The following is a 16007-nucleotide window of genomic DNA, read 5'->3' as shown; positions in this document are numbered from 1 at the left end:
TTGTATTGACCATGCTTCAAATCCCAGGACCCCAGAACTCTCTGGGTAGCTGGCCCGAGTCTGTTTCCCAGGCCTGCTCAGGACTCTTTCCTGGGTCCACCCTCCAGGTGGACCACAGTGCTGGTGTGTGCACCCCTGGACCTGAGAGGTGGCCGAGGGGATATTGTGTGAGAGGATTGGGGAAGGGAGAGTGGAAGGAGCTTGGATGTGTAGCTTGTGTGCATAAACCTCCCCAGGGCATGGGATGGAACAGGGGCTGAGAAGAGAAGGGGTGATCTTGGGGCCCAGGAGTTAGGGCCCAACTCTCCCTGTGCTGCACGAAACTCTGAGGACTCAGAATCCAAATCCGAACCTGGCCTTCCAGGCGTTTATGATGACCTATTTGTCAAAGCAGGAGGATACAGCATTTTCACATAACAGTTCATATTTAGGTATGTGGTACGGAGACCTGCATTTGTACTTTTGCCCCAGGCCTCACAATGTAAAGCATAGGCCTGGAGCTGTGTAAGTACATGTGGTTAAGATTTTAAATTTATAAAATAAAGGATGTATTTGTAAGGAATTTATTCAGGAAAAAGAGCAGTGAGCTTCCCTAGCTAATATGAGCATACGTGACCTAGCATATCTCTTCCTGCCTTGACTTTCTCTAATGTTAATTGCCATGGTTACCAGAGAGATGGTTACTGACACACACAGTGGTATTGCTAGGCGTCCTTGATTATTCAGGAGAATAAACAGTTCCTTCTTGAATGGATAGCTTATTTATGTTTAGGCAAGGCACAGTCTGTTTTACCTGATACGTTTTAAAAAATAATGTTTGAAGGTGTTTGCTAAAGCTTACATGTCGGTGGTCTGGGCATTTAAAACATTTGGCAAATGTGATTTGGGTACAAATAATCATGTCGCATGCATAGTTTTGTTGGAGCTTTAATTAAAATTTGATTCATGTTTTAGTTGGAGTATTTTATGATTCAAGCCTTAAATCAGAAGACAAGTGAAAAAATGAAGAAAAGGAAAATGAGCAACTCGTTTCATGGGATTAGACCACCTCAGCTTGAACAACCAGGTGCATTTATTAGCCAATGTCCAGATATTCTGTTGATATTTATTACAGATCATTTCACAGGTCTTAGAGCAATTGTTCTCAACTTTCAGTATGTTTAGGACTTACCTGGCATTGTGATTGAGTAAAGTTGGGATGGAGCCTTTAATCTGCCTTTTAAATAAGATTCCCGGGTGATTTGGAAGCAGGTGTTACTTGGGCCATATTTTGAGGACTACTGTCTTAAAAACTTGAACCTATAGATTCTTAAACATAGTGTGTGTTGTGTTTAAAAATTTTAATATGGACTAGAAATTAGGTAATATTGAATTTTCATTAATTTTCTTACGTATGATAATGCCATTGTGGTTAATAGAAGAATGTTATTATTCTTAGGAGATAAATGTGAAAGTATTTAAACCCAAAATATCCTGATGATTTCAGCTTACTTTTAAATGGGTCAGTAGTGTGAGTGAGTGAATGTGTGTGTGTGTGTGTATCTAGAGATAAAGCAAAAAATGACAAAATATTAATAATTGCAGAATTTAAGGGAAGGATATATGTGTGCTCATTATATACTTCAACTTTTTTGAATGTTTGAAAATGTTCACAATACAAGGTTGAAAGAAAATAAAATTTAAAAACTAGTAAAATTACATCAACTGTTATCAGAATTTTTTGCATAATTTTGTGATAGGTGTAGTAGGATAGTATTGTATAAAAAGTAGGTACTTGATACAGTATTTGTTAAGTGAGTGAATGTAAATTTAAAATCAGGAAAATATAAATTAGTATGGGGAGTCAATTCCAGGTTTTAAAAACAAATATAGAAATATTTATACCATAAATCAGATGTTTTCAAACTTTTTCATCTCCTGGCACATATAACCTAATTACTAAAATTACACCAAAAATATATTTTTTGCTGATCTATCAAAAAAAAAAATAGGTGTAATTTTGATCGGTTCATACCAGATGGCTATTGTGTTATCTGCTGTCATTTTTTTGACAATCTAAGGAAAAAGAGGTCAGTGCCCCTGACTAAATTAGTCACGTATTGCATGTTTTAAAAATGCTTGCGGCACACCAGTTGAAGATCGCTGCCATAAACGATACACACGTGGCTTTGAACTTTCTATTGTACAGGGAAAGGAGAGACATGGTCTATTACATAGCAAACACTGAGGCCTTAAATACTTTCTGGATGAGAAGATGGGTGGGGGGTAGCCAAATAAATGATGCAGATAGATAATTTCTTAGTCCGTTTTAAGAAGAAAAAGCACACCAGTTCCTCAGAGGAAGCAAAGCCATTTCATGTTATTTACCACTAAAAGAACTTTGTTCATCTTACAGAGTTTTGCTTTAGCATAAAACATTTTCATTGCCAAAGAAGTTTGAATTTCCCTGACTCAGGTGATTGCAAATCCTCCAGGCAACCCTTCACAGATAACACTTTCCCCAGCTCAGCTTTGGATAAAAGTTAGCAGAGTTTTACAATTAGGCCAATGATGAGAGCCTGGGGTGCAGACTCTGTGTGGATATTTGAATCGATTTAAGGCTAATCTATTTTTGTTAGTGATCAAACCAGGGAATGGAAAGTTGTTTCCTCTTTTGGAAATTAGGGAGCTGAGCCAACACTCAGATGTGCTGAGGGGGGAAAGTTGATTCTAGGGAAGCATATTGCTTTACTGGGAGGAACAATATACTAATTTTAGGATCGACACAAAATGGTCAAGGTGGTTTTAAACAATGAAGTCCAAGACACTGAGCCCTGGCTTTGAGAAGTTGCAGTTTTAATGATTTATTTCCCCATTTCTAGTCCTAGGAGGAAAATGACTTCCCATGTCATTTTCGAGACTTATTCAATAATTTGTTTGAATTTTTGGCAGGTGACAGTAAGGAATGATGACTATCAACGTACTAAAATTCAGTATTTGGAGCAGTGTTTTATTTGGGGGCACAGACATAATGAGTAATGTTATTGCTCCTTATGGTGTTAATAGGGTTTTTGTTTGCACTATAAAAGTACAGCATTTCTGTGTGTGAGTTATGAAATTTTACAGTCCTTGGATCATTAGTTTTTATGTTTTTAATTAGGTTAAACTATATAAAATTGCTGGTTTTGTAGGTCAAAAATGGCCCAATATTGGCGATTTTGCATGATTCAGCCAAGTACTATTAAAAAATGTTTTGTTGTAAACCTGAAATGATTGGCCTGGAGACCTAGAGAGTAGTTTACTGGTTTTATTTTCTGTCTTGAAACAGAAAAAATGCCCGTCTTGAAGGCTGAAGCGTCGCATTATAACTCTGACTTGCATAACCTGCTGTTCTGCTGCCAGTGTGTGGACGTGGTGTTTTACAGCCCAGACCTCAAGGAGGTGGTGGAGGCCCACAAGATCGTCCTCTGCGCCGTGAGCCACGTGTTCATGCTGCTTTTCAATGTGAAGAGTCCTGCTGACATCCAGGATTCCGGGATCGTCCGCACGGCCCAGGATCTGTTTGCTGTAAACAGAGAGGCTGTGTTTCCAGGTGCTAGCCAGGACTCTCCAGGCAACCCACCACTGCGAGTCATCGTTAAAGACGCCCTCTTCTGTTCGTGTTTGTCGGACATCCTGCGCTTCATTTATTCAGGTATCTTGTCCAGTGGCTCTGGTACATTCTCTTGGGCTATTGAAATGAAGTATGCCAGTGGTCCTCATGAGTTTTCATGTTTATCTTCTTCCTGTCATCTGGAGTGAAGATTATACATGAAATAGTATTGGCTTTATGCGCAGGAACTGTTCCAAGCTTTCCATCTTCCTTACTGGTTTATTTGGCCTGGTTTTACATCCTCTTGTATAAAAAATCATCTCTTTTCATACTAAGCAAGAAATACCCCGTGTGAAAATACAAGAAGTTATTGTCCAGTTTAACTTTAAAGAAATAACATTGTCCAGGTGTACATCAAAATAAGTGTCTGCGTCTTAAAACCCAGCTATATGTTCCCCTTTCTGTTTGACACTTAGATTTGGGAAGGGAATGAGGAGAGAAATTAGCAGGGTCATTGCATTCTGTTTAGGAACTAGAAATAGCACTATCAGGTAGTTTAGGCTGAGATCTGATCAACTTTGGCTATGACTATTTTAGACTTTTTTTTTCTTACTGTGCTCTTACTTTTTTAGGATTCAGCTTATTTATTATTTTTCTCCTTATCCTTTAAAAGACCCAGTAGCAACTATATTTTAAAGAATAGAAATTTTACCACAGTCATTTTATCAACTGAATTGACGGTCTCACATCTAAGTGTCCCATATGGGAATGGAAAAGAACAAATGTAAAAGGACTTTTAAAGCATCTAAATATATATATTCTGAGGGCTTCTTTCTTCTTTAATTTTTCCCCCAGTTAGAACCATATGCTGATGAAATATTAGGTTAAGGTCACTCCTTCTCTTGAATGTGTCCGGAGAAACATTTATAGTCCATTTTTAGACATCAGAATTGGCAACAGATAAGAAGCTTATAAAGGTTTGCAAATAGAGAAGTATTGTTTCCTGTAGGTAAGAAAGTTTTGAGTAGCCTTCAGTTGAAATAATTGATGCTAAAAATAAGATTTTATTTTGTTCATTGTGGCTGTAGTTATACAATTTTCAATTAAAAATTAATGGTTGGCCCTGGCCTGTATAGTTCAGCAGTTAGAGCATCAGCCTGGGCACCAAAGAGTCTCAGGTATGATTCCTGGTCAAGGGCATGTACCTGGGTTGCGGGTTTGTGCCCTGCCCCTGGTCAGGGTGTGTGTGTGTGCAGGAGGCAACCAGTTGATATGTCTCTCCCACATCAGTGTTTCTCTCTCTCTTTTTCCCTCTCCCTTCCTCTCTCCCTCTCTCCTCCCTTCCTACCCTCTCTCCCTTCCTCTCTCCCTACCTCTCACTTTCTCTGAAAAAGCAATGGAAAAAATATCCTGTGGTGAGGATTAACAAAAATAAATAAATAAGTAATGGTTGTGAAAAGTACAGTTGCAGCATGCAGATTTTAGTGGGTTAAAACCTATCTATCTATCTATATATATATAAAAGCCTAAGTGGCCGTTATGACCCAACGACCAAAACGCAGGTCAACCAGTTGCTATGACGCACACTGACCACCAGGGGGAAGACGCTCAACGCAGGAGCTGCCCCCTGGTGGTCAGTGAGCTCCCACAGCCAAACTCCTGGGGCTGGCTGGCAGCGGCAGTGTCGTTCCTTCTGTGCCTGGTCCGCAACCGTCGCTTCTTCTCCAGACCCTTTGGCCCCGGGCTGGGATGGGGAACCGGGGGTGGGTGGCGGCAATGGGGTCCCTTTCCCAGGGGGGCCGAGGACCAGCTCCCTCCTCGGGGCCGGCGACTTACCTCCCATGCCCTATTCTTCCCCCCCCCCCCCCCCCCCCCCGCCAGCTGGCAGGCCCCTGATTGGCCCTGATTGTGGGCCAGGCCTAGGGACCCCACCCGTGCACGAATTCGTCCACTGGGCCTCTAGTATACATATATTGGAGTAGACTGTGGTGGTAGGTGTTAATCCACTGTTCAGTGAATATTGACTTGGAAAAGGCATAAATAATCTCTCGGACAGGGCACACTAGCACGGTGCCTTTAGCCTGGCAGGTTCTCTGCTAGTGTCGGTGAAACTAATGAGTAGGCTCCAGTAGTGGGGAATCCTATGGTTAAACTAAAGACTTCATTTAGTTCTACAGATTTTTATGTTTAAACCTAGAATCTCACAGTGCATAATTTAAGGCTAATTGTGTAAAAACAAAATGTTTACATGTTTAAAAAATTACCTTAATGATATGTTTAGAAAACTACAAAGGAAGTGTTGACTGTCCCTTTCAATGATGTTATTGTTGTAATTATGAATTATTCAGCAAGTTTCCCACATACTGAATACTTTTGAAGGCACATGAACACTTTGAGGTCAGTTATATCCTGTAATATTGTAGCAGTAAAATTGCTAGCTGTCTCTCCAGTGACAGACCTGCTTGTCTTCTCCTAGGGAGTAATTTTTTTAAATTGCAAAATGAATACATGCAGATAGGAAAGGGGTGGGAGGAGGGGAGAAAGGAAAAAGAAAAGCACTCCTCACCCCCCAGTTCCCTTCCCCAGAGTCAGTGACCTATTACTGGGTTTTTACATGTTCACCCTAATGCTGTTTGAAAGAAATTACATATTGGGAAATTTGCATTAATGAAAATGTAATCCTTGGTAACTGCTGTTTTCCGGGCTGGAGGAAGCGTGGGAGGTGATGGCTGGAAGGAGATGAGGCTGGCCAGACCGGTGTTTGCTGTTCTTACAAGCGTTTCTGGAGTTTTAAGCATGATCAGACTGGGCTTTAGAAAACTCATCTCTGGTGAGGGAGGGAGGAGTGAATAGAGCAGACAAGACAGGAGTCCAAACCCGAGGCCCCCTCACTCGCGATCCACCTCCGGAAGGCCAACATTCTGACAACAGGTGGTTGGGGTTGCGGTTTGTCCATCATCTGGGCCAGTGCTTTTCAAACCTTAAAGTGCGTACACGATCTTGAGGATGTTCAGGTTGTGACTCCGTAGACCCAGGGTGGGCGCGAGAGTCTGCGTTCCCAAGTCTCCCAGGTAGTGATTGAGCACGGCGGTTGCAAGCACCTCTTGGGAGAACTGGGTACAGCCGTAACCAGGGGATAAGGACCGAGAATTCACTCCAGAGACCCAGGAGAGGAGCCCAGTTCTCAGTTTTAGTGCCAAAATCAAAGTGGGGTCGGCTGCAAGGCTGACTGATGTAGAGCTATTCAGAGCTGGGGCCCTCGGTGCCCTGTTGTAGTCCCTTCCTGAAGCTGGGGAGAGTGGATGCTTAGTGGTTGGGTGGAAACTAAGTGAGCCTGGGAATAGCGAGGAGAGGGCCTCGGGCCATGGGCCAGGAGAGCTTGCTGATCTCCTTGGCCAGTTAAGCACTCTGGCTTCTTAGTCTGACACTGAGCGGTAGCATTTCTGCTCTGATCTCTCCTGTAAGTCACGGCCCAGCAAGAGGTGGTGTCAGGTCTGAGCAGGGCCACAGGCCCTTGACCTGGGGCTGTAGGGAGACCCCGATGCTTCAGTAGGTACCTGTGCATTATTCTCTAATTATTTACAAAGCGTAACCTCAGACTCACGCAAAAGTTATATTATCTGAGTTATGCTTTAACAGATATTAAGGCTATAGTTCCATAGTAAAGACAATTTTTTTAAAAATGCAGAAAATTTATGGAGAAAAAACATCAGATTCCCACTATCAAATGCCTAGAAATTTATTGTTTTGTTTTGACTCGGTTTCTGTTTTATTTTAATACATTTTTCTATCAAATCAAACAAAAAATTTAAAACTACTTTTTTTTTTTTTTTTTTTTAGAGACTTCAGTAGGGAGGCCAGGTTGTGAGCTGTTTGTTTGTTTGTTTTCTTGTTGTCTGTTAAACATTTAAAAACTTTTGAACAGTGCGCAGGCTCTAAGACCCAGTTGTGTAATGGTTCCTCACAGAAGCCTGCCCGCAGTTACGTTAGTAGGAGCTGTCTGTACTCACATTGGCTGGGTTGGCAAAGCAGAGGTACAAGTCCATGACGTGGCACACTCGGGAATATTTGCCCTGAGCAAACGTGGCTGGAAACCCATATAAAATCTACCTCCTAGCTTTATTTTTAATGAACCAAATTACAAAGAATACCTTAATTTTTAAAAAATAACCCCCCTTTTTTATCTTTAGGAATTTGACATGTTGTATACAGAACAATTGGGTCCTATATTTAGGAAGGGCCTGTGTAATAGTCGGGTTAACACATTATACCTATGAGGTCTCGGTTTATTTTTCTATCCACATTTCTGAGTAGACACTGTAAAAGTGTTTGTGTTCTGTACATGTTAATTTTCCATTGGACAGTAGCTAACACTGCGTGATGTGTAAGTACTTACTGACTAACACTAAAGAAGGAGTGATCTGAACAGTGAGGGCAGCAGTTTCCTGGTCTGCATGGAGCAATCCTTAAATGGCATACAACTGTAACATTCTTACAGTCTAACTATGCCCTTCAATACAGTCTTTATGCTTGCAACTTCCTGAGTCACATGATCTCAGATGGTTATGAATTGAAATATTTGTAAGAGCCTCAAGAATTTAGCTTTGAACCCTTCCTGCCACAGATGGCCCTTAGAATTTCACATCACTTATTGAAATGCCGTCAGGGTAAATGAATGTGTGGAAGCACATTTTCATCTTCAGTTTGCATAGTATTCGTCAGCACTTGGAATTATTCTGCAGCACGCTCTTTTCTGCACTGCATAAAAATGCAGCTTCGGACACAAAGGTATGCCATGCTCTCTGAGTCTAAATAAAGTAAATAAATGCTCTGAGAAGTTAAGTAAAGGAAATTCCAGCCAGTTATGCAAGACAAGTAAGTTCTAGAGATCTGTGCATACAACATCATGCCCATTGTTAACATACTGTATTGAACACTTAAAATTCTGGGAAGGGGATAGAGTTCATGTTAAATAGTTTTACCATAGTTAAAAAAAAAAAATCCCAGTCTAAGGATTATTGCTTTATTAGGACCTAAAAGTGTCAGAGATGATTAGTTAGCATTTCTAATTATTAAAAGAGTGCCTTTATGAACCAGTCTTCGTTCTGGTTTAGGTTATTGGATCTTTCTGTGTCTGTTCTTAAACAGATTCGTGGCCTGTGGGAATTTACCTGCCACTAATCCCATCTATTTAGATTGGAGGATTGCTTTCTTTCACATAATCTTCTGACTAGAGATATCATATAGGTGTTCTTTAGTTAATATAATTTTACTTTTAAGAGACAATGTCTGTGCTCTCCTTTAATAGCATGAATGCAAACAATCATAAGTACCTGACTTACTGTTTGCTGCATACCACTAACCCTGGGTTTTGGCAGTGGGTGAAATGTCCAAGGGAAGTACACATTAGATTAAACTGGGAGGCTTTTAAGATCAATGTCTGGGACCCAGCACCAGAAATTTAATTCAGTTGGTCTGAGGCTGAGACCTTCTCCAATAGTATTTTATAAATGATCTATTTTATAAAAGACACATGATTGGTTGTCTCCCACATGCGCCCCTACTAGGAACTGGGGAACCTGCAGCCGAGGTACGTGCCCTTGACCAGGAATCAAACCTGAGAGCCTTCGGTCCACGCCGACGCTCTAACCACTGAGCAAGTGACCAGGGGTTTGTAAAAGATATTTAGGTAAATGTAATGCATAGCAAGACTTGAGAATCACTGGCGTAGAATACATTTTATTGACCTGGCATCCCTTGGCTTCTAAAGGGCTCTTCTACTTCTGACATTTTATGTATACTTTTTAAAAATATATATATTTTATTGATTTTTTACAGAGAGGGATAGAGAGTTAGAAACATCGCTTAGAGAGAAACATCAGTCAGCTGCCTCCTGCACACCCCCTATTGGGGATGTGCCCGCAACCAAGGTACATGCCCTTGACCAGAATCGAACCTGGGACCCTTCAGTCCGCAGGCCGACGCTCCATCCACTGAGCCAAACTGGTTAGGGTTTTATGTATACTTTAATGTCTATCTGTGCATGTGCAATTTCTGGAGACAATGCAAAGAATTTATCAGATTGTGAAAAGAGTATGTGTGACCTTGACGTTGAAAATCATTAGTGCAGGAAGAGGAAAACAAAAACTATAGATTTGTTCTGGACTGCACACCTTTGGGAATTTGAGGTGGATGGGGAGCTAACAGTGAAGTCAGAAAAAGAGCAATTTAAGGTAGGAAGTAGCATGGCATGCTGGAGCCAGCTGGCACCGGCTTGTGAGAACCGATTGCATTTATTCCCAATTCTGTGTTCTAGATGTCACGTTGGTAGCTTGAAGATGGCCTTGGTGAGAGTATTTTCACCACAGAAATAGCACACACCTCAAATCAGGGCTGTCCTTCCCCGGCCCCATAATGACGTACACTGTAGTCATCTTAAAGGCCAGGGGAGGAGAACTTTAAAGATGTGCAAGAGTACCAAGTGCCGCTCTTCTGTCCGAAGCCTGAGAGCGGCCGGACTGTCAGTCTGGCTCTTCAGATTAGCCTTGGATCTCACTGGGACAGACTGGCTGCCATTGCCTGGCCTCATGGTTCTGTACATGTTTATCATGCGCCCTCTGCAGTCCCCAGTATCTAGGAGGGCATCTGGCAAAGTTCTGGATACATAAAGGGAAACGTCGGAAGAGATAGATTGAGAGCACATAGAATAGGACCCCAAGTTACTTAAAGTCACACCAGTAATTAATGGCAGGGATAGAACTAGAAACTGGGTCCCCCAACTATGCCAACTCCCACACCACATCTTTTTAAATTCCATTTTTAGGAGGTAGGACTTCCTATAAACCATGGAGTGGATGAGGATAATCTCCCAGAATATCATGGTCAGCATGGAAACATATCAGCATTGAGTAAGGGGATAGATCGGATGGGAAAGGCCACTAGGGAGCAGGGAGGCCGCTCTAGGCCAAGGGAGAGGAGTGCGTGCGGAAAAGGTGAACTTATGCTGACCATACAGCGGGAATTTCTCAGAACATTGAGGGGAAAGGGCTGACAGAGTGTGAGACAGAAGTGAAGTGAGCCCAGGAAGAGAGAACTTGGAAGTGGGTCGGGGTGAGGACAGAGGAGTGAGGGACCAGGTGGGGCGATTTTGCTCCAATGCCACGGTCTTGTGGCTCCTCAGAAAATTATCTAGCTCGCCCTCTTCTGGTTGGTCTGTGGAGGTGGCTGTGGAACATATCTTAATGTGACCCTGACAGTGCATGAGACCTGAATGCATTCTGCCCGTTCCTCTGCCTGGGACAGTCACTGCTCTCCATGATCCTATGAGTTATTCAGCCTTAGGAAAGACCAGGCCTGCCTTCTTGCCCAGGACAAGTACATAATTTGGGTGTTGGACCACTTGTGATGGTAACTCATCTTCTGGCCATTGCTGTTATCACCAGCTGACCACCGACTACAGAAAGGTGGCAGCTCTCCGAGGAGGAAGACTAGGTTTTGAATAACTAAGGGGAAGGCAAACTGATTTTTTTAAAATGAGAGAGTTGTTTAAATGTTTTGCTGTAATTACAAGGATATATATTTGGTAAAGGAAAACTAGAATACTAAAAAAGAGGGAACATGGATATCTAATAAGATACTTCTTTTTCTTCCTGCTTTAACAGAAAAAGTCAGTATGCATGTTCACTTGTTTACAGGTGCTTTCCAATGGGAGGAACTGGAAGAAGATATCAGGAAGAAGTTGAAAGATTCTGGGGATGTTTCAAATGTAATTGAGAAAGTTAAATGCATTTTAAAAACACCAGGAAAGGTAAGTTAGTTTTTTGTAAGTTTATTTTTACTTTCTCTGAATTGTAAGTGATATAATGAATAGGATACTGAGTCATGAAGAGACTCAGTACTTTACAAATGTTTTCCTTAAGTATATTTTTGCCTTTTAAATATTTTAAATGTAAACACATTATTTCTCACCGTCTCACATTTTAATTCATGTAAGAATTAAAATATGTGTAAGTCATTTCTTGAAAATGCTGACTTGTGGGTTCCATCCTCTGAAACATTCCCCCGATGCTCCGGAATGTTCAGGAACAAGGCCTTTCTCAAGAGTTCTGAGGAATCTCTTTGAGCAAGTGACCAATTAAAGGTTTATTTTTCATCTAATACAGGTTCAAAAGTGTAAGTTAGATTCACAGGTTATAAAAAGGCAGACTTTCCGTACGGCCAGATGCTGTGCACGTTAAAACTCCGGTCATCCAGACTGTGCAGAGTCTGCAAGGCTTTTAAAGTAAATGTATTACATTTTAGAACAACTGCATTACACAGTTTAGCCAGTGTATTCCTATTTCAGATTCTGTGATAAACAAATTGGCTACAGTAGATAAAAAGGTAAGTTATGTGCAATGCCTAGCAGAATATAGGTTTATATTAAATGTAAGAACCATTATTTCTTTAATTTTAAAAAAATAAATCCTTATTGTTCAGATTATTATAGTTGTTCCTCTTCCCCCGCCCATAGCTACCCTCCACCAGGTTCCCACCCCACCCTCTGCCCTTACCTCCCCGCCATTGTCCTCATCCATAGGTGTACGATTTTTGTCCGGTCTCTTCCCACACCCCCTATACCCCCTTTCCCCCGAGAATTGTCTGTCCACTCCCTTTCTATGCCCCTGGTTCTATTATATTCACCAGTTTATTCTGTTCATCAGATTTTTTATTCACTTGATTTTTAGATTCACTTGTTGATAGGTATGTATTTGTTGTTCATAATTTTTATCTTTACCTTTTTCTTCTTCTTCCTCTTCTTAAAGAATACCTTTCAGCATTTCATATAATACTGGTTTGGCGGTGATGAACTCCTTTAGCTTTTTGTTATCTGTGAAGCTCTTTATCTGACCTTCAATTCTGAATGATAGCTTTGCTGGGTAGAGTAATCTTGGTTGTAGGTTCTTGCTATTCATCACTTTGAATATTTCTTGCCACTCCCTTCTGGTCTGCATAGTTTCTGTTGACAAATCAGCTAACAATCATATGGGTGCTCCCTTGTATGTAACTAACTGTTTTTCTCTTGCTGCTTTTAAGATTCTCTCTTTGTCTTTTGCCCTTGGCATTTTAATTATGCTGTGTCTTGGTGTTGGGTTCTCTGTGCTTCCTGGCAGGAGCTACAGAGAGATCTGCAGATTCCTCCTCTTTGTTTGGGGTTTGGAAGTGCCCAGATGAGGCCCAGCTGTGAAGCAATGCAAGCTGCTATCCAGCCTTGGGCCTTCTTTTGGAGGTTCTGGGGCTCTCTGACCCAGCTGCAGTTTGTTAGGTTTTAGATAGCAAAGGGCCAGGCCATTCATATGCAAAAGCCTCTGCACACAGCTTGGGTGGGGTTGTAAATTGGGGGGCAGGGTTTCAGGGAATCACCAGGGTGGAGCAAGCAGCAATGGCTGACCATCAGCCCTGCTCCAAAAAGGTCCCCCGATCTCTGGTCTCTGTGTCTCGCGGCACCGTGCAGGAACAATGATCGCTGCAAACACCTCTGAGAGAAAGCCGCCCTCGTGTTCCGGCCCAATGCCAGACAGTCCAGTTTCTCCCTGTATGAGCCTGGGTCCCCAGAGTCTCGCCTGGAACTGGAGTTCAGAGCAGTCGGGAGCTTGTATCTCCCTCCCTATTGAGAAAGACAACAGCGTACTCAGTTGGAAGCCCCTTTCCATGTGCGCGCCTCCGTACCTCCGCACTTCACTTCTGCACCTCCGCACTTCCTCCCAGTCTCGGTGTGCTTTTCTCTTTCCTTCTAGTTGTATCAATTCCACTCAGCCAGCCTTCCCAGGTTCTGGATGATGTCCGTTTTGTCTTTTAGTTGTAGTTTTGATGTGGTTGTGCGAGGCAGCAAGTTTAGGTGTTTACCTATGCCGCCATCTTGGTTCCTCTTCAATTTTTTACACAGATGACTTTGTCAGTTCTACAACCTAAGTTATTAACATTTCTTAATCCTCACCCAGGGATATGTTTTTAATGCTTTTGTAGAAATGTGCACATAAACCTGCATTCATTTTTCAAAAGTTTTCTAGGTTATCTAGTTCATGGACCATTGAAAATGTACATCCAAACTTCTGCCCTCTCTTTCAAGGCAAAGGAATGTTCATGATATACAAACTCATACCCTTTACATGTGAGTGGTTAGGACAGAAGTGTTGTCGTTTGCTCTAAGCCAAGCCTTCCTTGGGTTTGTGTCTGAACACAGTCATTCCTTTGAGTACTAAGAATAAAATGAACTCTTGTTGGGGAAAGGGAGGCTGAGGCTATATGAGTCCATGATTTTGAACTAAATCCCCTCATGGGCCTGGGAGGAAAGAAGAGGTCTTCTGTGCCTTCTTGCTGTGCTTTCCAGGGGTAAGGGTCTCCCATTCCTTGAGAATGACACAGGGATTGGGAGTCAGGAAAGCTACATTTAAATTGTGCTGCCACGGATTATCTCTGTGGCTTTGTGCACGTCTTCTCAGGGCTGTCGATAAAATGAGAGGTAAGCGGGTGGTCTCTGAGGGTCCTGCTAGCTCCCCAATTCTGTGATGCTTTCACTGTTGCTCTCTTTCGTGTGTGACACTCACCTGAAGGCTCTCCATCAGCCCCTTCAGTGTGTGTGAAGGTGCATTGTGTATAGAATCGGCACGCTCTCTGTAAGCCCAGCATTGGTATGATCCTGTTTTGCTTTCTTGTCTTGCTCACAGATAACATTCTGGAGTGTTTTCTTTCTCCTTGTGAGGAAAGATAATATTTTTTTCCCTCCTCAACAAATATTTTAAAGTGTCACTGTAGTAGATTAATCCGGAGTGGGAAGCTGGTGACATTTATTCTTAATGCTAAAATTGTACGCCCAATTATTTTTTTAGTGATAAATCTTTCTGTATTCCCCAGCTAGGCAAGCAGAGGCCAGAGTGAGGTTGTGAGATTCATCAGAGGAATGGGTGGAGGGTGAGGGAAGATGGCAAGAAAGGATAAACAAAGCGCCAAAATCCCGAGTTGCGGGCTGAGGAAGGCTGGGGACCTCTAGGTCAGATGGGCACTGTTACTGGAGGCCGGGGGCTGGAGTGAAGGTGCGGGAGGACAGATGGCGTAGTCCTGGAAGAAGTCCTGGGGCCCTAGATTGGAGATCCCGGCCACCTGTTACAGCAGTCCCTGCTGTGGGTGGGCATGGTACTTAGAATTATAAAATTGTCCATGAACCAATCCTTCACTCTTGGGTATTTTCATAGAGATTTAGAATAGAACATGGTGTGATCAGGGGGAAATAGGTATTTTTTTTCCTTAATCACAAATTGAATTTTGTGTTTGTACTTTCTTAATTAGTGAACAGATGAGCAAGTTGTATGTGTAAACATGTTTTTCTAGGCAGTCATGTGAGGTTGGATTGCTGTTGTCTGTTTCCCAGGTAACAGATCCCCGGGACTCAGGACCCCACTGCTCCCCAGCCATAGAGTTAGATTTTCACTTAGCCAGTTCATTTCACTGCTGTGAATGCTGCATAGTGAAGTGTTGCTCTTTGGCGGGTAGAAGATACAGTTGAAACTATGATGAACGAGGCCATAGGTACTCATTTAAACACTTAGCACCGTTTTCCAAATTCTCTAATTAGCCCATATATGTTATCAAAGCTTTTTGTATAACATTTACTCTTGTATTTTTGTTTTTCCTTACAGATTAATTGCCTGAGGAATTGCAAAACCTATCAAGCCAGAAAACCTCTGTGGTTTTATAACACTTCCCTCAAGTTTTTCCTTAATAAACCAATGCTTGCTGATGTTGTCTTCGAAATACAAGGTATGCTTCAGTTTTTACAGAGTTGATTGTTTATTTTTACTCCCTGTTTTCTTACCTTTCTGTTTCAGCTTTGAATATTTAGGGTGTAGGAATGACTTCTCTCTATTGCAGGATATAGAGTAACACTGCCTTAAGTTCAACAAAATATTCTAGGGTAATGAAGGATTTTATTAAAATAAGAAAAGAAATTTATATTTTTCTTAGATTTTTTTCCCCTTTACCATATGTTTCATTAACTTTTAAGAACCAGCAAGGTGATCTTTAATATGAAATAAAATATTTTTGTTTGTGTATTTCTTTTAAAGATCCTAGTTTTTTAATAGTCTGAAACCAGCCCCCTTAAAATTATATTGCTTCTAGTTTCTCTTATTCCGCTCTCTTAGTTGTTATTTGAGCAAAAGGAACAGCCATGGGTTGAGGGTCCTGCCTGGCTTACATCAGGCGTCTACAGAAAAGGGCTACATTTATTCCTCCCAGCACTCTGAAAATTATCACCAGAACTGAGAGCTGCTTTTTTATCTCTGTAGGAAAGTAATGCTACTTAATTTTAATTACGATGAGCTGCTTTAAAGCCCATTATTGATTATCCATTTGGATAATTTTGTCACTTTAGTAGATTAAGAGCATAATCTTAAAAATG

The 16007-nt window shown here is 41.7% G+C and overlaps 1 protein-coding gene across 3 annotated transcripts in view; it reads left to right on the top strand.

The window, feature by feature from the left end:
- Nucleotides 1-16007, top strand: part of RHOBTB3 (Rho related BTB domain containing 3) — a 50922-nt gene that overhangs the window by 15150 nt on the left and 19765 nt on the right. For all 3 annotated transcript variants that reach the window (XM_079797529.1, XM_079797530.1, XM_079797528.1), the window contains exons 5-8: nt 955-1066; nt 3308-3673; nt 11266-11378; nt 15247-15367. In XM_079797529.1, coding sequence (XP_079653655.1) covers nt 955-1066; nt 3308-3673; nt 11266-11378; nt 15247-15367 — 712 coding nt within the window. The remainder of the gene's footprint in view (nt 1-954; nt 1067-3307; nt 3674-11265; nt 11379-15246; nt 15368-16007) is intronic.

The sequence above is a fragment of the Cnephaeus nilssonii genome (assembly GCF_951640355.1).
Source record: "Cnephaeus nilssonii genome assembly, chromosome: 2".
Taxonomy (NCBI): domain Eukaryota; kingdom Metazoa; phylum Chordata; class Mammalia; order Chiroptera; family Vespertilionidae; genus Cnephaeus; species Cnephaeus nilssonii.
The sequence above is the reverse complement of the archived record's forward strand: the minus strand, read 5'-3'. Positions and strand labels throughout refer to the sequence as shown.